At 34.2% G+C, this 27229-nt stretch overlaps 1 protein-coding gene across 1 annotated transcript in view; it reads left to right on the forward strand.

Annotated features, from left to right (window-relative positions):
- Positions 1–27229, forward strand: part of PCDH17 (protocadherin 17) — a 98741-nt gene that overhangs the window by 18846 nt on the left and 52666 nt on the right. The window contains exons 2-3 of the mRNA XM_008145530.3: positions 17865–17923; positions 18055–18227. Coding sequence (XP_008143752.3) covers positions 17865–17923; positions 18055–18227 — 232 coding nt within the window. The remainder of the gene's footprint in view (positions 1–17864; positions 17924–18054; positions 18228–27229) is intronic.

Consider the following 27229-nt stretch of genomic DNA (forward strand, 5'->3'; position numbering starts at 1 on the left):
CACCTGGTATGTAGTATGAACTTATTACATGCTTGTAAACTGAAAATAGAAAAAGTTGCATTTAAGAAATTGTAATTGCTGATAATTTAACATATTAAGCGCCCAGTCAGTCACTGGTGACTGACAATATACTTTCCCTGGGAAGACAAAACAGGCTGGGCACTCAACCTGAGAGGTAGCTATTGTAAACCTTTTGTTTATAGTCAGAGGTAGCTATTGTAAACCTTTTGCTTTCAGATCTGCCATCCTTCTCTAGTTAAAAAATCCAAAGAATTCAGACCTAAACTGATTCAAGGTAATTTTAAATCTTGACTTATTCCACTTAGTGTTAATATTAACATTATTTTTTTACTGAAAAAATATTAACATGTTTAATATGCGGTGTTGTTCCAACCAGTCCCTGCTGAGATGGGTAATACATGAATATACAACAAAATGTTTTTCTCAAATATGAAAGATTATACAAAACATGTCTGGATGCAAGGGTTTTGAATAAAGGATTGTGAATTCATATATATTTCTATCACACAAACTAGATCGTTTTTACAACAGGTGGCATATGCTAACATAATGTATTAAGCTGTTTTTTTTGCTTAACGTTATATAAATATAAGTATTTTCTCATGTCAGTGATGTAGTTTCATATTATCTTTTTTCTTTCTTCTCTTAACAATGGTGGATTTCTGGGCCAATTAATAGGTATGTTTTAATTTTTTAGTCAGTTACTCTCTGATTGACAAATTCTTTACAGTGCGATTCTATTCCCACAGTTTTTGATTTTTAAAATAAACTAGCTGTTCAGTCCAGAACAAGTTGCTAACTCATATTTTTCTGTTTTCTTTTTAAAATCAGGTGTAATAATATTTGCTGCTCATAAGACTGTCATAAAAATTAAAGATGAAATATGATTATGCACATAAAGAATATGAAGAATATTCTATGCTTAATAAATATACACATATCGTTATTATTGTTGTTAGCAGCAATTTGCATAAAATATTCTGGTGCTGTTAAATTTTAGATACAGCTGTGAAAACAATTATTTCAGTTGACATAAGTGTTAGTAATTATATAAGACTACAATTCTATTCCACAGTACTTATGATTATAAAACAGTAATTTTACTGGAATTCTGGTTTAGTTTATTGCAGATTTTATTTTTTACCTCTCTAAACCAGTATTGGTGACTAGTATTGTATGTTAAATAGACATGTTAAAAAGGGATCAATTTTTGATAGACAATCTTGCAAACATTGGTTTCCAGATATCTTAAAATTCTTAAATTACCAAAGTTAACTCTCAAATAGAAAGATGTTATGAAGTCTTCCATAAGAACTATGCTTTTTAAGGCAAGGAAACCTTGATTCTACAAAGAACTGTTGCAACGCAATGAATACCAGAAAGTTAGAAACATATGACAATATCTTATTGCATTTACACTTATTTTCATGTGAGAAAATGATAGCAAAGAAATGTTATTCAGGTTTTTACAGCTAGCTAGGAATAGAGAACTAATGTCATCTGACCCAAAGTTTAGGTATTTTGCTCCTACACTAGTTGGGATATCACATTTGGCATGCGTTTCTAGTGTGGTGTGCATGGAGTATGAGAACATCTTATAGCATGCATAATTGTTGGTATGAAGTATGTATTGCAATATCATTCCTAGACTGTAGGTCCATTTGGAAGAGAATTCTTTAAGGCCTCCACATAGTAAGCATAAAAAACTCTGCTGGGACCTATGTACAACACATTGCCACAGGATCTTGCAATTGAGAAACCAGAAATAGTTTTAAGCAGATATATGGCTTGGTCCTGTAAAGTAAAATAAATCCAAATTTTGGAGAATCCAGAGCAGCCCAGGATTCTCAGATTTGATCATAGAATCAGATGGGTTCTTTTATTCTAACCAGAATTGTCCCGTAGAACTCATTGTTTTTGTTTGTGTTTAAACTAATTAAGAACTGAAGAGTTATAGGAAAAAGCCATGCAAGAGAGTGTATCCTGGTATTAGAACTCCATAGGAAGCACTGATTAACAATTAGAATGAAAATAATAAATCTATAAAATAAACCAGACAATGATAAATTGAATAGACTAGAAAGCAAATAACTGTACACACAAAAGTGAGATGAATCACATAATATTTGCCGATTTTTTATTTGAAAGAGTGCAGACTTTTGAGTCAAGAGTAACTTTTTCCTATTACTTACTCATATCTGGACCTCCAGCTGGCTTTTCATGAGTTCCACAGGACTCAGTTTTTCCATCCATGATATAGAAATAATTATGATAGCCCCAGCTTCTAAGGTTGAAAGGAAATAATATATTTGGAAGAGTTAAAATATAATGACAAGGTTACCCTGTAAAATACATAAGGAAGATCAGGAGACAAAAGAAATGAAGATTATTTTCCCCTAGGGGAAAAAAACACACACATGAATTACTTTTGTTTTAAGCACACTTGGAAGAAATTTATAATGTACTTCAGGAAGCTTCATATATCGAAGTGCATTTTGTTTTCAGGTGTTCCCATGATAGTCCTATTTCCATGGTTTTAAGTAGTTTGGAATTGAATATAAACATACTAAAAATCACCTAAAACAGAAACCCATTTAAAAATATATGAATAGTGTTTTAATCAGGCACACTTCAAATGCATACACTATGAAGGAAGTCTGTTTTCTACAGAGGCTGAAAATGACTTGTGTTTTTTCTAAACGATAACCTAATTAAGCATGTTGTATATATTAAAATGCTTCATTAGTATTTTATCTACAGGAGTGAGTAGTGAAAAATTTTTAATTATAAAGTTAAGAACTGAGATTTAGTCTTCCTAATCCAGGAGCCTGTACTTTTTCTAGTAAGGGACAGATAGTAAATATATTACGGTTTATGGCCCATACCGTCTCTGTCTCAACTCTGCCATTGAAGCATGAAAGCAGCCATAGACAACGTGTAAATAAAAGCACATGGCTGACTTCCAATAAAACTTTATTTTAAAAAACAGATAGTGGGTCACCAGCCAGAGTTCTCCAACCACTTTTGTAATGCATTACTAAATCTTAACAATATCTCTATTTTTTTTCCATTTGTGTTATTGTAAAACACTGCATCATGTAGATTATAAACAGTTTCCAATAAAATCAAAGTGATTGCTATGTCAAAACTAGAGATTGAAGAATACAGGCCTATTATCTCATGAAGGGATTGTCTAGGTAAGATTGCTTCTCTTATAAGAAGAGAAAAATTCTTCTAATTAAACTTTTCAAGCAAAGAAAGAGCCAGAGATGCTTGACTTAGGTATTAAGTGAGAGTGTGATAAAGAGTCAAAGATATTTCATTTCATTTGGTGCTAATGTTTAATTAAAAATATGTTAACGTTAATAAAGTCACTCAGCTTTATTTTAATTTCAGGTATGAATGCCAGCCTAAATTAGACTATTTTCATTGAATAATACATTTAAAATGTAATACTTATTCTTATATTTTAGGGGGAAATGATAAATATTCTGGTAATCTAATACTCGTAGATTTGATTAATAATTAATTTTTTCCTCAAATTTAGGGACACCCTTTCCTTTGTACTAATCATTTTGGAGGACAAATCTTCCAAATCCTTTGCATATTATCTCCTAAATTTTTATAATTGTATTCTTAATTTCTAGTTCATTTTCAAACCAGAAATTCAAATCCAATGGGTAAATTATTTTGGAATTTAAAATTTTTACATTATTTTTGTTTTGTTTTGCTTTGTTTTTTGGAAAGGGTTAGTAAATTATCTTTGAAACCCATGCAAAAGATTGGAGACTTAAAAATCCCCCAAAGTATTTACTAATTATTGTAAAATATATTGTTTGCTTAGCTGGTTGGCTAAAATGTTGCATATAATTATAAAGAGTTAAAACATTCTCTGTGCCTATCAAGATGTAGAGGAGAAAAATTAGAAAGGTGTTGCATGATTCAATTCACCTTAAATTCCTTCTATTTTTTTTTTTCCTTCTATTAGAAATTAGACTGCACCTATTATACAGGCTGATGCAAAATCAGACAGGAAACTGATCTTATTCATCACTTTTTATTTCATTTTTGAAATGTAACTCATTATGTAAATAATTGACTGTATCTTCTGATTAACAATTTAATATTTTGAGGAGTAAGACTGGTGAATTGTGTTTATTAAATCATTGCATTCATAAAGTTTTAGTTTTAGTGTATTGTGAAAAAATAAATTGATAAAATGGATAACAGATATACAGATTGGTTCACCTTTTAAGTTAGTTATTTGGGAATATTATATAATGACTAGAGGCCCAGTGCATGATTGAATCATGCACGTGTAGGGTCCCCTACACGCTTTCGCTTTAGATCACGGGGGAGCTGGGTGCCTGTCCGCTGGTGCACCAGGCCTTTCAGAAGCCTCCAGCGCGGCGGAGGCTTCTGAAAGGCCTGGTGCCTGAGGTGACAGGCACCCAGCTCCCCCGCTTTTGATGGTCCACAGTGGGACGTGAGCTCGCTGCCCTAGAGGCCCCTTCTGTGCCGCAGCACAGCCATGGCGCAGACACTGAGCTCGAGTCACCTCTGGCGACGCGAGCTCAGCGTCCCGCCAGCCCAATCGGCCACCCCGGCCACTCCGAGTCCTGCTCCCCCCGCTCCTCCTGGCCAATCGCGGGCATAGTGAACGTACGGTCAATTTGCATATTTGTCTATTATTAGGTAGGATTACTAAATGTAATACCTCAAATTTTTTTTGCACTTCAAGAGTTGTTTTTTGAGAAGATGCTGTTTTGATAATTTATGTGACTAGAATGATGGTTTAGTAATACTACATGCATTAGAACATTTAATAATAAATGCCATTATTACCTTTTTATGTTATTGACCAAAGGAAATATCTAATTGTTGGAGTTATATATACATATAAAGTATTCAGCCTATTAAAAAAACAACATTAAAGTATAGAAAGGCAAAACTGCAGACTGTTTCATAGAACCATCTTGTTATTAGGGTGATAGTAGTACTGTTTTTGCTTAGTATGTGATAATAATTTTTTAAAGCATTTCAAGATAAGCTACATTAATTTCTTATTAACTTATTTATATGGGGATATGAAATATGGAGATAGAGCATTATTTTTCTCTCTTTCTTAGAGAGCCAGTACAACAACTGACTGGCACTCTATGGCAAGTGTTATTGTTCTCCAATGAATCAGGCATATGATGGACGATTCTATGGAAGTCTGTTATCTGTAGTTTGTCTGTTTTACAAAAATGTGGGCAGTAACACTACTCTGTCTCCTAGTGCAATGAGAAGAATGAATAATAAATATCAATAATACTGTTTTGTAGATCCTAATATAGGACAGCATCCTTCAAATTGCCCAGCACAGGATGTATGCAATGACATTATTTACATACATTTAGATTCAGTGCAGTGTACGTTCAAAGCATGTCTATATTACTTAAATAAATTAGAGTAAAAACTGGTTTGAATTTAAATATTTAATATGTAAAAATTTTCTTTCCTAACTAGCAAGTTCCTTAAAATTAATAAAATATTTAAATAATGTATCACAGAAGACTCGGCATTTGTAGTGATAATCAGAAAAATAATTGGCCACCAATTTGTTTCCCTACATTTTCTCTCTCTCTTTCTTTTCATACCTAGAATTCTAGAAGAAGTTCAGACCTGTAACAATTTTTCATTGGCTACATAAAACTTTGAGTTTTTAGTCTTGGAGGTCCAATTGCAGATAATCTAGTTTTAGATATGCATCCAATGGAAAAATTCTTTAGTGTTCTTAATAGAGATGGACAATAGCACAATAAAAGCAGACTTCCCTAAGACGAAATGTCTGGCTGTGAGATAGAAAAATATCAGCAGAGAAAAGAGAGCTAAGCTGCCCCCAGCCACACACAAACACTATTACACCCTGGAAGGAAAAGAGGAGACTGGTTATTGGACAGGGTTGAAATGAAATGCTGACCTCACGGAAGAGAATGGATTAATCAAGGAGGTGGAAATTAGCACCCAGGAAGTAAGTTTGGATATTTATCAGAAGACATCAACTCATGACACAACATACTGACATTTCCAATGAGAAAGCACATGTAGCTTTTAGTGGCAACTCAGTGGCTTTTGCACTCTGAGCTTCAGCAGAAATATAGAAAATGTGCAGCATTCTCTATTTTGTGTGCTTTTATAGAAAACAAGTAACACTCATCCTACATTTTATCTCATTTTCTTCTTGTCAAAGATGATTTTCTGTAAGATTTATAAATTGCACAATTAAATTCTGGCACAGAAATTATTAAGTCATCAGTGTCATTTATAAGAAGGTTAACATTTGTAAGATATTTTAATAGGCAGCCAGATCTTACAGATGGCCAATAGACATATGAAAAGAGGCTCAACATCACTAATCAAAGGAAAATGCAAATTAAAACCACAATGAGATACCACCCCATGCCTGTCAGAACGGCTGTCATTAATAAATCAACAAACAACAAGTGTAGGTGAGGATGTGGATAAAAGGGAACCCGTGTGCACTGTTGGAGGGAATGTAGATTGGGATAGCCACTGAGGAAAACTGGAGGCACTCCAAAAAATTAAAAGTGGAACTGCCTTATGATGCAGAGATTCCACTTCTGGGAATATATCTAAATAAACCCAAAACAGTAATTCAAAAGAATATATGCACTCTTATGTTCATCGCAGTATTATTTACAATAACCACTATCTGGAAGCAGCTCAAGTGCTCATCAGTAGATGAGTGGATAAAAATGCTGTGGTATATTTACACAATTGAATACGATTTGGCAGTAAAAAAGAAGCAAATCTTTTGCGACATTCTGAATGGACCTGGAGAGTATTATGCTAAGTGAAATACTGTATATTAGGCAAAGAAAAACAAATACCATATGATTTCACTTATATTTGGAATGTAATGAACAAAATAAACTAACAAACGAAATAGAAACAAATAAAATAGAAACAAACTCGTAGATACAGAGAACAAACTGACAGTTGTCAGAGGGGAGAGAGTGGGAGGGCTGGGTGAAGAAGGTGAAGGGATTAAGCAAAATAAATAAATAAACAAACAAACAAACAAATAAATAAATAGCAGAGACTGACAGCAGTATGGTGATTGCCAGAGAGAAAGGGGTGTGAGCAGAGGTAGAAGAGGACAAAGCGGGGATAAATGGTGATGGAAGAACACTTGACTTTGGGTGGTGAGTGCACAATATAATATGCAGATGATGTTTTATTGAGTTGTACACTTGAAATCTGTATTATTTTATTAATTTCAATAAATTCAATAAAATAAAATGGAAAACAAGAAAAATCAACTAAGTCATCCTGAGCAGTAGATTTTAAATTCTTGCTTAAAGATGTGGATTTGTTGTCCTCCCATTTTAAATTTAAAATAATGCTAGTCTTTGCTAAATGTGGTACAGATTTCTCATGTTTTTATTGTGCCTTTAGTAACAAAACACAAATGTCAACCACACTAAATTGGTATAAAATGTATTATTTTGAAAATCACTGATAAATACAGTTATTGCCATACCTCACATACTTTAAAAATGCCAAAGAATGCCGCTGTCAGATAACTTTATAAGTGGTGGCTTAAGATACTGTTGCCTACTTCAGCAACGTAGGCAGAACCACACCATATATTCTGCTGAAGGAAAAGCTATGAGAAGCAGTGTCAGTATGAAAAGGCTTACAGTGAATTATTCACCTCTTAATCCTCCCTTGTGTTTAGTCTGCTGGAAAGAGAATTCTTGTTATCACTGTGAAAAGCAGTGCCTTTGAATTAAGGGAAAGTTTAATTTATTTTGTTTCCTTTTCAACCCAATGGCTCCAATATATGCAATCAACCTGGTATCCTTAATTCAAAGGAATTTTCAAAATTCCATTTCCCTATGCACCTAGACTAGGAAAACACTGATCACCTAATTATACTCGAAGCTAAAATGATATGATTTTAAAACCATAACAACACACCCAACCCCAAATTAGTTGTGAGAAGTAAGTTACTCTCTTAATGATGACTTCAGATTCAAATACATACTTTCATTTTTTCTTAATATTTCTTATTCCAGATCAATATTGCTAGATTTAAAACTTTCTTCATATTTGTATTACAACCTTTGGGAGATTCTTTTGTGTTTGACATACCTTTCTTTACTTTCTAATATATTGCAAATTCCTAAAGACAATGTTGAGACAAATCTATAATGATAAAAGAGTAATATGCTAATTAGACCAGACGTCCTTCCAGACAACCTTCTGGACAAAGCTGGGGCTGCGAGGGAAGCTCAGGTCCCAGGTACCTACTGGCAGCCAGAGGGAAGCCTGGGTCCTGGGTGCCAGAGGGAAGTCAGTGCTGGCAGCCGGGGGAAGGAAGGCCTACTCTTGCACAGATTTCATTCATCGGGCCTCTAGTATTATATAAAGCTTATATAGATAAACACATAAAACTAGCTTTACTATTATATAAAATATTGAGGCAAATGTTTCTAAAACTTGCTGCCAAATGCTGCATCTTTTCTTCCTTGGGGTCGAATCTGCTGTCAAGCCTATTCATTATTCTTTAAAATTTGAAATATTGTAGTTTTCATCTTTAGAAGTGCCATTTGGCTCTTTTTTTATATCTTCTACTTCTCTCCTTTAGGCCTGAGATAGGATGACACATGGGAGGTACTTAGGGTTCAAAATGTAAAGAGGCTTTTATTCTCAAGGTGTCCTCTTAGGTAAAGAAACTGACATAGAAAGGCAAAAGGATGTTAAGAATGCTAGCAGTTTATAAACTACAGCCTCCTACTTTTTGCAACCATGATTCTGGTAACACCAAAATTGATCTCTCCATACAAAATTCCCTGACTGTTCCATGACTCTATAATGGGAAATATAACAATACTGGCTAGATAGCACCAAGGGGGTATGTATATATTAATCACATAGGGATTGCACTGATTAAAGTTTGAACCCTAGCAACATTTACATAAATAGTATTTATGATGGTGAAAACTAACCGTAGAACCCAGTTTCCTAATGTTTACATTATTCTCTCTTTCTTTTGCAGGGACACATTTTGAGACTAGTATTATGATATTTTTTCATTGAAATTCATTCAAAACAATATTCAAAATGATGACATCTTTATTTTCCTCATCCCAAATTTCTCAAATTTTCTAGAAATCCAAATACTGTTTCAAAATTTACCAGACTTTTATTCAGTTATTATGATTTCACAATCATTACTATGCTTCATATAAAGCTTAAAAATTAAAAACTTATAACATAAATTATGTATACTAATAAAAGGGTAATATGCTAATTAGACCGGGTCAACCAGACATCTTCCAGACGTCTGACTTCCTTTCGGACAAAGCCACAGTGGCAGGGGCCGAGGCAGAGGCAGTTAGGGGCCATCAGGTTGGCAGGAGAGCAAGCAGTTAAGGGCGATCAGGCCAGCAGGGGAGGGCAGTTGGGGGTGATCAGGCTGGCAGGGGAGGGGAGGTGGGGGCAATCAGACTGACAGGGGAGCAGTTAGGGGGCAATGAGGCCAGCAGGCAGAGGTGGTTAGGGGCGATCAGGAAGGCAGGATCGGGCCTATACTGGCAGTTGGACATCCCCCAAAGGGTCCCAGGTTGGAGAGGATGCAGGCCGGGCAGAGGGACGGCCCCTGTGCACGAATTTTGTGTACTGGACCTCTAGTATTATATAACTAAGAAATTTCCCTGTATTAGCTCATATGAGATATAAACCCACACATTTTTAGATAATATTATCCTAATTTTACTTCAAAGTTGTAAAATTATTTTGACAATATTTTACATATACTTTGCTACATCTTAGATGCTAATCGTTTCATATTAAAAGGTTTTAAAGGCTTTATAAAGATATGCATTCACTTGCTTTCAAATGTAGAATCAATTTTACAAGGTATTTCTAAATTTAAAAACTTGCAATTTCTCAGGATGGCTCTCAGTGCTTCATGATCTAGCCAGGTTTGTTTCCTGCACTGAAAGGAAAAGCTATTCCTTTGCAATAAAGGCAGTCTGAAATCTTTATTTAAAGTATTTACTTTATGGCTGGGTAAACGGGAACTGCACACACAAAAAAAATCCTTGAAAGAAATGAAAATTTAGCTAAATAATTCATATTTAATGTGCCTGTCTTATAGAGCTGTTGCTTGTGTTTGCTAGTGTGGTTAAATAGATCTTTATATCTTGAATCCATTTGTAGTCTGTCCAAATGAAAATGGGTTTTCTACATAGGTTTTAAAAGTTGGCTCAGTATAATTTTAAAGGACAAAATTTAGACACACTCTTTATTGAGACTATTTAATAAAATAACTTATCCTATATAATAAAGGGCTAATATGCAAATTGTCCCCTCAACTGGGAGTTAGACCCAGGGGCAGGGCCGGCTGGCCAATTGCCTGTGGCCCCTCTCCCTGGCTGGCCCCACCCCCATTGGAGGGTGGGGCCAGCTGGCTAACCACCAGGCAGCCCTGATTGGGACGGGCCATCTGGATCCCTCCCATGCACAAATTCATGCACTGGGCCTCTAGTAGTTTTATAATACTCTATGAAACAAATGAATCCTCAGCATATATGAGATGCAGATGATTACCTTACATATATTTTTTGAAATACCTTTTATTAGTAATCAGTGAAATGAATCTTTTATTGAGTGTGGAGTTCTATGTATTTTTATTCATATATGGCAAAATGAAACCAGCATCACAGTCAGATTACTAAACAGTTCTATTACCCTAAAAGCTTCCTCAGTCTATCTCTGTAGCCAGCTTTAACCCCTGGCAACCACTAATCTGTTCTTTTTCATAATAGACTTTTTTATTTATTTACTAGAGGCCCGGTGCACGAAATTCGTGCACGGAGGGGGGTTGTCCCTCAGCCCAGCCTGTACCCTCTCCAATCTGGGACCCCTCAAGGGATGTCCGACTGCCCGTTTAGGCCCGATCCCTGGAATCGGGCCTAAACGGGCAGTCGGACATCCCTCTCATAATCCAGGACTGCTGGCTCCCAACTGCTTGCCTGCCTGCCTTCCTGATTGCCCCTAACCACTTCTGCCTGCCAGCCTGATCACCCCCTAACCACTCTGCTGCCAGCCTGTTTGCCCCCAACTTCCCTCCTCTGCCGGCCTGGTCACCCCTAACTGCCCTCTCCTGCAGGGTTGATCACCTCCAACTGCCCTCCCTTTCAGGCTTGGTGCCTCCCAACTGCCCTCTCCTGCTGGCCATCTTGTGGTGGCCATCCTGTGTCCACATGGGGGCAGGATCTTTGACCACATGGGGGCAGCTATATTGTGTGTTGCAGTGATGATCAATCTGTATATTACTCTTTTATTAGATAGGATAGAGACCTGGTACAGGGGTGGGGGCCAGCTGGTTTGCCCTGAAGGGTGTCCCTGATCAGGGTGGGGTTCCCTTGGGGCATGGGTCGGCCTGAGCGAGGGGCCTGTGGTGGTTTGCAGGCCGGCCACGCCCCCTGGCAATGCAAGCGGAGGCCCTAGTATCTGGAATTTATTTTCCTTCTACAATTGAAACTTTGTAGCCTGGAGCAGAGCCAAGCCTGGGGCTCCCTCAGAGGCCCGCAGCCATTTGTGTTGGGATTATAATTGAAACTTTGTTGCCTTAAGCAGGTAGGCCCGGCCAGGGTGTGTGGAAAGCTTTGCTTCCCCTGTTGCTATTGGCAACCCTGGCCTGCTCTCTCAAGCTCCATTCTGCCGCCATTTGTTTGAATTTGTTTACCTTCTATAATTGAAACTTTGTAGCTTGAGTGGAGGCTTAGGCCTGCAAGGGCAGGCAGAAAGCTTGGCTTACTCTGTTACCTGGGAAACCTTGCTCTCTGTGGCTGTAGCCATCTTGGTTTGGGTTAATTTGCATACTTGCTCTGATTGGATGGTGGGCGTGGCTTGTGGGCCTGGCTTGTGGGTGTGTCGGAGGTATGGTCAATTTGCATATTTGTCTATTATTAGATAGGATTTGAGAAGTCTTATAAGTAGAATCATATAGTATGCTATTTTTTGAGACTGGCTCTTTTTCACTCAATATAATACTTTTAAAAATCATCTAAGTTGTTTTATCCATAGTTCATGTCTTTTTGCCAAACTTGAGGCCTGGTGCACAAAATTTGTGCACTTGGGGGGGCGGACCCTCAGCCAGGCCTGCGCCCTCTTGTGGTCCGGGAGCCCTTGCGAGATGCCTAAGCCATAAGCCGGACATCCTTAGGGCTGCAGCGGAGGTGGGAGGGACTCCTGCCACTACTGCTGTGCTTGCCAGCCGTGAGTCGATTTCTGGCTAAGCAGCACTCCCCCTGTGGGAACGCCCTGACCACCAGGGGCTAACTCCTGTGTTGAACGTTTGCTTCCTGGTGGTCAGTGCGCATCATAGCGACTGGTCGTTCCACTGTCCAGTCAATTTGCATATTACACTTTTATAATATAGGATACTTTTCCATTGTATGTATGTACCACAGTTTATCTCTTCACCTGTTAGAAGATATCTGGGCTGATTCCAATTTTGGAAAAGAGAGTTTCTGTAAATATTCATATGCACATTTTTATGTGAGCATAGTTTGTATTTCTCTAAGGTAAATGCAAAACTGCTGGGTTAATTTGGCTCTTTTTCCCTCCTATAGATCATGATTTTGGTATCACGTCTGAGAATTCTGCCTAACACAAATATTTTTTGCTAGGTTTTCTTCTAATGTTTTAGTTTTTATATTTTAAATTCAGATCTATGATCTATTTTGAGGATGTTTTGTTTTATTCTTTTTTTAATATAAAGTGTGAAGTGTAAGGTTGAGATACATTTCTTTTGAATTACCTATTGAACTGCGTTTTGCAACTTTGTTAGAAATCAATTGACCATATTTGTGTGAACTATTTCTGGAAAGTCTCTTCTGTTTAATTGATCTATATGTCTTTTTCATCAACAATGCTGCATTGTCTTGATAGGGTTGTTTCATTGTAAGTCTTAAAATAGGATACTGTTACTCCTTCAACTTTATTCTTTTTTTAAAAAAGTATTTTGGCTATTATAGTTTCTTTGCTTTTCCATATACATTTTAGAATCCTCTTGTCTATATCTACAGGAAATCGAGCTGGGAATTTGAGTGGAATTATGTTACATGTATAGATTATTTGAGGAGCATTGACATCTTTACCATGTTGTATCTTCAAATAATAAACATATATATGTCTTCATTATATAAACTTTTTGATTTATGTAATCAGTTTTTGTAAAGTTCAGAATACAGATTCTACACTAGTTTTTAAAATCATTATTTGCTAAGTATTTGATTTTTAGGGAGCTGATATAAATGTATTGCTTTTGCAATTTTGATCTCCAATAGTGTATTGCTAGAATATAGAAATATAATTAATTTTTCTGTGACACCTTGAATGTGGCAACATTGCTTAACTTAGTTGTTAGTTCTAAGAAGTTTTCTTTGTTTTAATTCCTTCCTACTTTCTAACTCATAATATTATCTGAGAATACAATGACATTGTCTGTATTTTTTCCAATTTCTTTCTAATGTGTGTGTCATCTATTTTTCTGCCTTATTGAACAATTAGGACTTTCAGTGCAATGATTAATAGAAGTGGTGAATTTTTTCAGTGTTTCACCTGTACTATATTAGTTATACCCTTTGTTTTTTTATAGATGCCCTTAATACAATTGAGAAAGTTTTTCAATTCTTATTTGATGAGAAATTCATCATTAATAGATGCTGAATTTGTCAAATGCTTGATATGTCTTTACAATTTCTATTTTTACTAGTTTACTGTGTAGAAAAACTATTTTGACTCCTTTTACTATCCATTTTCTGTTCAAGTTCTTTAGGCATATGTAAGTAGCTGTATCAAATTAATCAACTTCCATAAATGAAGAGCTTTCCCAATTTTAGCCAACTTGGTTCAGTTTTAGTAAGTGCTTCCTTCCACTTTCTCAAAGACACTAATTTTTCAAATTATTATGTGATCTTTATAGTTCTAAAAGGATGAGCAAATTGTAGAAGATGATATTTTAATATTAACTACTGCTGATAAAATTTTTGATTTTGAATATAACATAAATTTACTACAATTTGCTGAATACTACTAGAGAAAAGCATAAAGGCAAATAATTAAAAGAAATCATTCATATCCACTTTGTGGGTTTTTTGATAACTTGTTTATTTCTTTGTTTTCTGTACAAACAAAAACAAATAATATCTAATTTTTTATAATCTTCATAAAAAATAACAAGAAAGAAAAAATCAAAATAACAGTGCATATTCAGTTTTATAAGTAAGTTCTTTATCTTATGAGCAAATAATCACTAAAAAAAACACAAACTTCTGTCTTTTAATTCCTGATTTTGAAATAGATTAAAAAGATATCTAAAGTGTCTACTTTAGAACTTTTCTGTAATTACCCACCAATTCAGGGTACATATATTTCAATACTAAATTATGTGTTTTTAAAGTAATACTTAAACTATGTTCAAGTTGAATTTGAAGGGAAAAAATCTAGTGAATAGTTTATGTGGAAGAATATAAAGGTTTTAGAAGTTATGAATATTCACATTTAATTACTCTGCTGGGACTTAGAAAACTATAAGTGCGTGACCTCAAATTTTACTTTATTTTTAAACTTAAAAGATAATTTATAAATTTACCAGGTAGAAGTCAATTTTTTTAAAAAAATTCTTTATTGTTTAAAGTATTACATAAGTCTCCTTTTATCCCCATTGACCGCTCTTGGGCCGCCCCCACCCCCTAGCACATGCCCTCACCCCACTACTGTCTGTGTCCATTGGTTATGCTCATATGCATGCATACAAGTCCTTTGGTAGAAGTCAATTTTTAAGTACAATATTGAAAAATATATGAAAGCCCTTCTACTTCTAAATGAAATGATGTGATAAATATGGCTATTTTTCTCTATTTTTTATTTTTCTATGCAAATACTGTTATTTTATATTCAGGTTATTATCCTTGGAGTTTGGATAATGAAAATGTTATTTTCTATAATAAAGCCAGTGTGGTTTTCTTATAGTGAATTATTATATGTTTGTTAAGACAAAATGGCTGTTTCATTATGATAATTATGAATACACACAAACCTTTCACATTCCTATCCATTTTAATGGGTGAATGCAGTCATAACTAGAAACTTCTGTTATTGTGCTACTGATTAAATTTCATATTTGAAAAAAATGTTCTTTGTGAAATTCTACAATAATAAACCAATTCCTTTTTAAATTTTCTGCATTTTAAGTCCCTCATTTATCTTCCTTTATATATATATATACACACATATACTTCCTTTTTATTCTTTTTCTTTATTTTTTCTTGCTTTTCTCACTTCTGTTATTTTTCTTCGCTCTCTTTTCCTTCAAAATCCCCCCCTTTTTTTTCTAACTTCCTCTTATTTTTCTATTTTTATCAAAACTGTATTTGGTAGCAGTTCATCAGCTACTAATCCATACATAAAACATACAAACACATACATGCTTTTGCACAATCATATTCAAAAACATCTTTTCACTCAATGAGAACATGTTTATTTATTTATTTTTGCTTAAGTCTCTTATTTTACTTAAACTCCTTAGAACTTTAATAATTTGCAAACATTTTTAAATACTATCCTGATTAGAACAGGTGAAGAAAAGTTTTCCCAGTGTGTCTCCCTGTATCAACTTCTTATAAGGCTCCATTTAATTAAAGCAATAAAAAACACAAGATTACTTTTAATAGCACTTCTATTTTCTCACTAGTTTCTGCTTTTCAGGTTACATTTTACTCCTTAATACTCAGAATTCTCATTTTCTGAAATGTTCTAAGACATTTATCCTGAACTTTTAACTGAAAGCATATGTATACATATTCTGACCAATTCAAAAGATGAACTAGCCCTGGCTAGTGTGGCTCAGTTGGTTGAGTGTCATCCCATGCACCAAAAGGTCATGAGTTTGATTCCTGGTCAGGGCACATGCCCAGGTTGAAGGCTTGATGCCCAGTAGGGAGTGTGCAGGAGGCAGCTGATCAATGTTTCCCTCTTACATTCATGTTTCTCTCCCTCTCTCTCTAAAATTAATTAAAAAATATATATTTAAAAAAGATGAACTAGATTTTTTTACATTAAAATGTGGAATTTCAACTAATTATAGTTTTAAAAATTGGAAAAATGATTTTGCAAACATTTTTGCCCCTCATGCTGGTTTCCATTATCTTTATTAGATCTCTAACTTAGTCTTAAAAATTGATAGTTTGTTATTTTGAAACCAAAATAAGGTGCTTCACAGAGCCTGTGAAAAAATAAAACATGTCAATGAAAGATGTATGCCACCAACTACTAGCTAAACAAATTAGGTGTGAGAAATGAATCGTCCTTGTTTACCCACATTTTTACTTTTTTTTGGATAAAATTCATTTGAACAACAACAAAAGGTTACAAATTAAGATATTTGTAAGGGATTTCTTCTGTCCCCAAACTTCTACCAGACATTGCAACTCAATGCTTTAAGATGTTACTCTTAGCCTACTCCCCCACCCCCAGGAATATTTTGAAAAGCCAAATAATTTAAATTATTACATGGGGAGAAAAAGAGTACTGTTAACATAAATTAGCCTTATTTATAAGGAAAACACATATTGCACTACATTAAGCCTTACCTTGGGCCCTCTGCTTCATGAATTGCATGCTCCTGTGCCACTGATACTTGCATGCTGGATGATCTTGTACGAACCCATAGCTGCTTCAGAGCATAATGGCGTGATATGAAGTGATGCAGAAAACAGGAGAACCTTTGTCCTGGAGTCAGCTGCAAGAAGAAGTAACGTGTATGAATGTACAGTATAGGGAGATCTATGAAAGATCTAGTCTCTTTCTCCCAAAAGACTCTGTTCCATGATACAAGGAGAATTCAGTTCTTCTTGGCAGATCTCCAGGTCAGTTTGGAGGCAGTAAAAACAACCACAAAAAACAAGCCTGGTTTCTCAATGTCTTTACTCTCGGTGTTTTAAGTAACATTTTATTTCTTATTTTTCTTTTACGTTGTCTTTAATAACCAGGAAAGAATACATCTTTCCATTGTCTTGTGTGAGTGCAATTTTTATGGTAGGGATGTAGTTGAGGATGAATTATATGGGCCCAGCTTATCTATTTATTTTATTTTTTACTGAATTTATTGGAGTAGCATTGGCTAATAAAATTATATGTTTCAGGTGTACAATTCTATAATACATCATCTGTATACTGCATTCTATGTTTATCACCCAACGTCAAGTCTCCTTTCATCACTATTTATCTCCCTTTTACCTTCTTCTACCTCCTCCCACCCTCCTTACTCTCTGGTAATTGCAAGGAAAGGATCGGTATCTCTTAATTGAGGAGTGGATGACTTTAAAATGATATTACATCAAAGAAGGCATAGGATCCCAGAAGATTATGTAATTATGATAAAAATGAGTATTATTAAATAATTCACACTTTTATTATGGAGAAATTAGGTCATTTTTCTATTCCTCCCACAAATATTCAATCTTAATATCTAAGTAATGAAACAACACAGTGTTATCCATCCTGGTGCTAAGAGAGAATGCCAGTTATGACAGGCTCATTGTTTACTTTAACAGGTAATTTGTGGACCGGAATCATTTAATTGTTCTGAGTACATAATTACATGTCAGCAATTTCCAATTTAATTAAAATGTACAAATCTGAAGATTAAGGGAATTTTTGAATTATTAATCATTTTTCCACTAGGAAATCTTGTTGCTCTGCAGGAGATTTGTCCAGTGTACAACTATACGTATTTTTTTCCTTCTCTTTCACAGACAGACAATTTTCCCGCAGAGCCCAATTACATGGGCAGCAGGCAGCAGTTTGTTCAAAGGTAAGGCCTATTAAATAACTTTCTCAGCTTCCCCATTTGCATTCGTGTCAAAATTGCTTTGCAAGAAACTACACCAGACTCAAACTCGTAGAGACACCACTTTCTCTTCTTTTTCTTTATATGTATTTCAGTAGCTCCACGTTTAAGGACCCAGAAAGAGCCAGCCTGAGAGACAGTGGGCACGGGGACAGTGATCAGGCTGACAGTGACCAAGACACTAACAAAGGCTCCTGCTGTGACATGTCTGTTAGGGAGGCACTCAAGATGAAAACTACTTCAACTAAAAGCCAACCACTTGAACAAGGTGAGTGAAGCCTTCCAATGCTTACCAAGTGTAAAGTTTAAGCAATCATTATGAACCAATTAGCACTAGAGTGCAGTTTCTTAAGGTGGAATGGACCATTAATGTATCAAAAGAAACAGCAAATCCCAAGTTTGTCCCAGACAAAAAAACAACTATTCAAGTACCTCTGTAACAAGAGAGAGAGCAAGGCCATAGATAGCAGTCTATAATCTTCTTAAAATAAGAACTTGATTAAGTCACTAGATTTGTTCTTATCTTCATGAATGCTTCCTAACTTTTCCTATTTTGCATTTTATTTACAAGCAAAATATGGCATATACTACCTATAACCCACATTTTAATATACTCATTTATAGGATTAAAATAGTAGATTCAACACTTTTAGGTGAAATGAAAACTTGATTGGAATTGTATAGTTCTAGCAGGTTGGTGTATTTTTAGTGTGAATTTTAGTTTTTGAAGAGTCAAATAATAGCTAAGCCACAGTTTTTGCTCCTTTTATTTTGCTTTACATTGAAGTCTTCATAGATAGCAAATAAGCATGAACTTGTTTATGCAGATAGAGATGAAAAAATATTTCTTAACAAGTACTTACATTCTAAAAGTCTACCTTTAATTTATTCATTTGATATGCTTTTTAAAAAATTTTATGTCTTCATTGTTTCAAGCACAATGGAATATTTGCTGATGATTTACCCAAAGAGAATTAAACTACTTGCATGTGTAAGAACTAGAAACCATAGGCTTTTTCCTAATGTCCAATTATAACAAATGAAAAAATAATTATTTTATAAGTTGTATTTCAGAATTACAGATTTATTTTACATTAGTTAATGTATTATTAGTTTTCAAAATAGTCACAATATTTAAATATTTAATATTTATCATTTCAGTTTTTAATGAGAAACTTGATTTATGTTGTATGAACATAGCTGCTAAGTCATTTATTAATTGATGATTCATAGAAAGTAATTTTTTGCCTGTAGTACACTCTGTCCTATCACATATAGCTTAGCAGATATAATGTTTACTAACTTTTCTAATCATATTCAAATTTTAATACAAATATACACACAAATATCTATTTAATACAAAAATAAGTAAACATAGATATAAATATTTCTGCACTGAATATTATTATGCTGGATTTATTTTAAGGTTGACCTCCCCAAGGCCTTCTTTTCTAAGTAATAAGTGCTAGATAGATAACTTTCTTCTGACCTTTTACCATCACAATTTTCTGTGTTAACAGAAATATTGTTTTTTTAGATTAGTTTTTTTTTTTTAACAAAAGCTATTTATTTGTGTTTATATATATATATATATTTTATTGATTTCAGAGGAAAAGGGAGAGGGAGAGAGAGAAACATCAATGATGAGAGAGAATCATTGATCGGCTGCCTCCTGCACATCCCCTACTGGGGATTGAGCCTGTAACCTAAGCATGTGCCCTTGACCAGAATAGAACCCAGGACCTTTCAGTCCGAAGGCCAAAGCTCTATCCACTGAGTCAAACGAGCTAGGGCTAACAAAAGCTATTTAAATACTTACTTAATATTCACAGTTCCTGCAAATTAGAATGTTTACTTGAACGTGATTTAAATGTCTTGATGGGTTGTGACTATGTGATATTATGTAAATCTTTTAGACACATTTTAAATAATGGGTTGTTGAATCTTGATATGTGAATGAATAGCATAAGACAGACCCAATTATGTGTATAATAAGTAATTAAACAGATGATTTTTTTGGCTACTATTTGTAAAGTTGCATATGGTAAGTAAAGAGTTTGCAGTTATTGTCTATCTTCATGAGATTCCAATTTTCCTTTCTTAATCAACAACATAAACAAGTACACTGTTGCTCACATTAATACTTTCATTCCTTTTCATGCACTAACTGAACATGATGAGCATGAAAAAGACCTCTCTAGAAAAAGAAAGTTATTTATGTTTGAAAGTTTAAATTATAGTGAAAACATGATTTTAAAAAATTGACATCAAAAACAATATTTTAGAAAGGTGACTATTGTTCTTAAAAGAAAATATATTTGGCATATATTTTAATTAATATGACACAGAAATATTGCTAGTCTAAGGGTGAGAATGACAGTAGAAATATCTCCTGTAACACAAATAGATTCCAGATCTCCTTATTAATAAATATGGGGAAATTATTATGAATCTGAAAACCACACTTAGGTAATCAATAAATTATATAGGATATGGACTTCTACTTTAAAACATGAACTTGAAGGCTTAGCTTAAATAATCTTTCATTGAATGATTGGATTCACTAATGCACTCATTTAATTAATATATATTAAAATGTTTAATATATAAAGGAACAAAAATATATTTTCTTTTAGGAGCAAGAAACTGAAAGCTAAACAAAAAGAAACCTGTTTATTAGTTTTTTTTCTCTTACTAAAATTGTGTAGTAGTGCTTTAACAGATTTCAATTAGAAACCAGTAGCATATTACGTTTTATATTTTTTTGGCTTCCATCACTATTTAAATGATCTCAAGTAAGAAAAATAGTGTTCTATTTCTAAATTGAAATATTTCTTTAACTTAGGAATTAAAATACATTAAAAAATAATCTCCACATTTTTAGTGGAATCTTTTGTGCTAATAATTGTTTTCCTTTGCCTGTGATTAAGCCTTTTTGAGCTTTTGATTTATTAGCTCAAATATTACTTTTTCTCCTCTTTTGTGCAGTTAGATTTTTTTTCATTCATTTTGTTCCTGATATTTGTTTATATTTTTCTACCATCAATTTAATAATCTCAAATATATAGCAGGAGTATATGTTGCCCATTATTTTAGTAAAAATATTTGAAAGGAATCAGTAGTTAATTGAAAGTATACTGTATTACACAACAGCTGAAGATAGCTTTAAGGATTTTATGTTAATAAACTGTTTAATAGAAAAAGGTTATTTTAGGTAGTGTGATTTAAAAAACAATCAAAAAGTATTTATATTTTTCTATTTAATTGCATTTTTGTGTTATCTTTGGTGTTTTTGTTTTTTCCAATTAGAGTTTCTCTATACTCACTTTACTTAGTATTAGAGGTAGGTGGATGATAGATAAAAGGATCCAAATGTTTTAGAATTTGTATGGTACCATACATAGTAGGACATTACTTAGTTAGAGATGCAAATGTTTATATTTCTAATAAGCATTATCAGAAATTTACACAGAAAATTGACCAAAATACATTTGATATTATTTTGCTGAATTTATATTTTCGAGTAAGAAAAAACAATTTATACCAAGAACTAAAAAGAAAATACATATAATGTTATCTATTTAAATAAGTCACATACAGTTTTATAAATAATAAAAGTCAAAACATTTTTAAGTTAATTAACTTCTTATGCCTCAGAATATTATTAAATCTTTGACTTCTTTAAGAAAATATTGCTCTTTTGAATTTCCATCTACTATAAACTATTTTCATTACTAGCAATAAACATTTCTTCTTTTAAAAAACTAATAAGCTTGCCCTAAAATTCAGTAGTTTCTGTTGATTCCAAAAATAATAATTATGCAGTTTTCATAAATGCTGATTGATGATTTATCTGAGCTTCTTATTAATACCAAGTGATAGCTCTCAATTTTCCTTTTTTAAAGCATTTTTTTCTTCATTTAATTTTCCACTACCATTTATCCCCCCTTTACCCTCCACCAATCTCCCACAATCACCATACTGTTGTTTGTGTCCATGATTTCCTTTTTCTTTTTCTTTTTTGCTCATCCTTCTACCTTCTCATCCCCCCAACACTCCCTCTCTGGAGCGGTCTGCCTAGTCTCTATGAGTCTGGGATAATCAGTTTTCTTGATATCTTTGTAATTGACTGAGACCAGATTCTTGAAGCCAGAAATCAGTGGAATATCATTATACATTATGACTGTTGACAACCCATGCCAAGGATTGCAGTGAAAGAGTCACAGTCATGAATCTAACTCCTGTGTTGCGTTGTCAGCTGTCAGTCCCTCCTCTGGATTCCAGGGCTTTACTGAACCTCAGGAGTTGTTCTGCTCACCTTCTTTTTTTTCCTCATTTCATTTAATTGCCAAATAATTTTCTTTTCCGCCCCCCATTCAATTCTGTGCTTCCACTGTTCTCTCTTTACTGCTAGAAAAATCTGACTCCTTAAATTACATTCTGGTTCAAAACATTTCACAATGGAATCCCTAATTAAAATCTAATAAAAATAAATCAATAGAAAGTTGAGAAAGAATAGAAATTCCAAATGAGCCAGGTTTGCTCCAATGAATTTCAATTTTAAAACTAAATTACATTCTTAAGGGTTGCCTTTCGTCTTCCCAGAGGACATTTTAGAAAATTATGAGAACTAAAGCCTAATGGATTTTTCTTCTTTATGTCAGGGCTTGAATTTTGTTTGTGTGCTCCATATTCAAAAGATGATTATATCAGTTAAATGATTGCAGGATTTGTTATATGATTTCAGAGTTTGACAAATTTCTGAGCCCCACTCTTTTAAATCCCCCTGAGGTGCCTGTTCTGAGAGGAGAGCCACACATTCAGGATTGGGGAGGAAGTCATCGTGACAGAGGGTTGGGGCACTGAACACAAACTTGACCTACTTTGCAATTTCCCCTAGAACTGACACTGAATAGAAAAGTATGAGGATAGTGCTTTTATATTCTCAGGTTTTTGCTCTGTTTTTTGTTCTTCATTATGGTTACTGCAGTTCTGACCCTTTCAGTCAAGCACTGTCTTTTCCCAGACCTTCCCATAATAGGCAGCAGCAAATCCACCTCTACATAAGCAAGAACATGAAGGTGATGACTATATCTATCCTCTCAACACCCATCTGGCATCCTGTAATATATATATATTCTTTTTTGTTGTTGTTAAGCCTCACCTAGAAAATATTGTATCACCCTAGGATATTTTTTCCATTAATTTTCAGAGAGGGTGGAAGAGAGGAAGGGAGGGGAGAGAGAGAGAGAGAGAGAGAGAGAGAGAGAGAGAGAGAGAGAGAGAGAGAGAGAGAGAGAGAAACTTCAATGTGAGAGAGACACATTGATTGGTTGCCTCCTGCACATTCCCTGACCTGGGCCAGGGATCAAACCTGCAACCCAGGTATCCAGGTATGTGCCCGCTGCCCTTTGGTAAGTGGATTAGTGCTCTAATCATTAAGCAACACCAGCAATGGCTGAAATAATTTTTAAAGGAAATATTGTTATAAATTTATTAATTGTAAATATAATTTAGGAAGTAGAAATTTACTGCCATATGGGAGGGGAAAGGAACTGTTGCATACACAATTTCAGAAAGAAATCATTTACGAATTTTTAAAGGCACAGATGCTTTAATACTCACATACATGGCATTTAAGAAATTGTGTTAGTTGCCAATAATTCCTATTATTTTCAAGCCCTGTAAGTTTTTATTGGACTGCACTTATCTCAGAGCACCTTAATATCCATTTCTCCTCCTTCCTGTGCTGTCTTTTCAGTACTTTCAGAATTCAGCTATTTTTCCATTTTTCTGGATAAAATGATCCACACACTGTTTATTTTTGCTTGCCATACATTACAACTGTCCTATAGTTCACCTAACTTTAAAAGTTTCAATGATATCTCTTTTTTCTCCTGTGCAAACATCTGTTTCTAGGAGCCAGCAGCTGGTATCATGAAAGAGAGATTTTATCACCCTCACATTTGTTGCTCATCATAAAACCTTCCTAACAAGTGTTGCATGATTTACTATAGACTCAATGTGATTTTGAGATTCTCTTGCTTTTAGTAAGCACAGCAATAACTTTTGCTAAAACATTCCAATTAGGAAATGCCAGATACAAAAACATGAGCTAAGGTGCATGCTGGGTCTTCAAGGAGCTCAGACTGTATTAAAAGAATTTGACATATAAGCTATGAGGTTTGCACAGTGGGAGGTATGCCCCAAGTACTAATGATGTCATGAGGATGAACACCCAGACCAAATTTGGGGGAATCAAATAAAATTCCTGGAGGAGGATACATTTGAGCTGATCCTTTAAAAAAAATGTTTAGCTTACTTGGCAGAGTAAAGTTGGGAGAAGAAGGACAGAGCATTCTCAGAAGCAGAGATGCAATGAAGCAAAGTGGAAATTTGCTATTAGGTGCAGATAAATAGGGATGTGTGAGACTAGGATTGGTGGGTATGAGACTCTCGAGAGTATGAGAAGCCCAGTGATGGATTGACTGATAGGGAACCATTGGATGTTCAGGAAGTAATAGCTCAAAGTTTCATTTTAAAGAGGTGATTTTTTATGCCAATGCCTGGGTAGACAGGGATATAGTTAGGAAGCTGGAGAAGTAATCCAGGGCAAGACAAAATAAGGCCCAATGCAGTAAAGAGGTAATAAGAATAGAACCAAGTGAAAGATTAAAACTTGTTTTACTATATGCCATTGCTTTTATAATGATAATGAATTGCTTGGTATTCATTTAAAATTGATTTTGAGGTAAAGGTTTCTAAAGGAAAAAGCCATTTTATACCCAAATAAATGAACTAACACTTGAATTATTTAATGCCTTTAAGTTTTTATGTAGTACATATATACCACATATATTAAATTAACACATACATGTTTGAAACTTTTATCATTTTCTCTAAATGACGAATGCTTATTTGTATACTGGATTTGTCATACTAAAGAAAATTTACCAATCAAAAACACCAGGAGAAAACAGAAACAAAATCACTTCAGTTAACCAGATCTTTGAGAGAACTTCGAGAGCACAGTGAGGTAGTTTAAAATTGTGTGATAATGAATCTTAGAATTATGACTGAGCTAACTGAGTTCAGCTTACTGACGAGGTGAAGACAGGGTGAGGTCACCAAGGGGAAACATTCAGGAAGTAAATGAAGACGTTTAAGTGAGTATCAGAAGGGGCAGCTGGTGATTACAATTTGGCAGTCAGAGAAGTCAGGAGGCAGAAGATGCATGTCTGTCACGAAGAGTTAACTATTATTTCATTCATAATTAAGACACAAGATATAAGAACTTGTAATATATCAAACCAAACATTTAACATATTCAAATTAACTCCTCTTGTATGTTTCAATTCCATAACTAACATGAACTTTTAGAAGCTAATGTTTTGACGTGCAGGCCTACAATTATTAGAACCAGAAGTTTTCCAGAGTTAATAACTTTTCAGATTTTACAAAAGTGATATAATTCATATGCCATATAGTATGTAATATTACTATTGGGATCTGTGGCAGTACTCACAATCAAACACAATGATGATTTTGTAGTGAAAAACTAAATATTCATACTAAATGGAATAAAGAATAATTTAAACAGCCCATAACAATTCAAGTCAGTTTTTGCTATCAAATGAGTAACAAAATAACTGCCAGATCTGAATGTGTTGGGAGTTTCAAAATATAGACAATGTAGACTTGTCCTTAATTTACATGTTGTGGTTTATTGTCCCTTAAAGCCTTGACAATGCATTATACTGATGCTTTTTCAAAGAGCAACATAATGAAAAAATTGTCTACCACCAAGAGAAGTGATTTTATACAGTTTCCTATTAAATCAGATTAGAAATGTGCAGTTGGTCTCTTGCCTCAGACCAAATATAGGAAAAATTATCCATTAGCCCTGTAATAGTTTTAATATTATAAATATTTACTTTGGGAAGCCAGGGTAATCTGGGAACATTTAAATGTTTAAACAGTTCATAAGATCATTTTGAGTAGTACTTTTAGGATTTGCAGACTGATAACAAATGCACCCCTGCATCTGATACAGGGTATATTTTTTAAACAAAGTACATATTTTATAAGATTGATTTGTCTGCCCTGGATTTTATTTTCTTTGAGGCTTTGAGAATTGATATTGAGGAATGAAACTGTTTTATTTATTTTTTTTGTCTCAAGTCATTTCCTGCTTAATTTTAATTATTGTTTGTTATATAATACTACAGGCCCAGTGCACGAACTTCATGCACTGGTAGGGTCCCTAGCGGCTGCCGGCTGCTGGCCAGGACCTCCCTCTCTTCCCCTGGCCGGACCCACACCCTGGTCAAACTCCCAGACAACTCCCAGTTGAGGGGACAATTTGCATACTCTGCTTTGATTATATAGGATGATTTACATAGATATCTGACCTTTGATCCCTACAAACTAACATTTTTAAGGTATTTATGGAAAGATGGCAATAAAACACTAGAAAATTTTAATATATGCAGAATGACTATGATGGTCACAAGAATTACTCTACACTGCAGGAAACCAAAAGACAATAGAATGAATCTTAAGTAAACATACTAGTATCTGATAATTTTTTTAACCCATGGGGCCGATCTCATCACCATTAATTGATACATGAATAAATTAATTCAATAAGTATTGTTTCAGCACTCATATAGATGATACTCTGCCTTCAAGGTATTTATCTTTGAGTGTGTCACTCCTCTGTCCCTCTAGCTGTAATTCCATTAGTTAAATATTGTGATATATGTATACTGTAAGTACAATTAATTCTTCTATAGAAATGAATAAAGCATTACTTCACAAATCAAATGTGCCTTTAATAGGGACTTGAAATCAGAACCTGACTATAAGATGTGGGGTAAATTGAGTATTTGAAGCTGGGATAATACCATGATCAAAAAAGACTTAGAGATGTGGCAATCGGTATATAATCCAGGAATGGCAAATAATAGAAATAATTTTATTGGACTATCAGGTGTAGATTTATAATGGAGAAAAATTGGACCAAATGAATGGGTTTGGGTCAGATTATGAAAGACCTTGAATGCCATACTAAGGAGTTTGAATATAATTCTATAGGCCAAACTTTATTTTGATTGGAGTTACCTGTTCAGAGTTTGTTAGAATGATCAATTAATAATGGACTAGAGAAGCCCAATGGTCAATTGGATCATTTATTCAGTTTCAAAAGCACAGAGGTAGGTTTAATACTTTCTAATTTTTGTCTATCATAATGTCATGTAATTTAATTGC

This window comes from Eptesicus fuscus, chromosome 8 (assembly GCF_027574615.1).
Source record: "Eptesicus fuscus isolate TK198812 chromosome 8, DD_ASM_mEF_20220401, whole genome shotgun sequence".
NCBI lineage: Eukaryota > Metazoa > Chordata > Mammalia > Chiroptera > Vespertilionidae > Eptesicus > Eptesicus fuscus.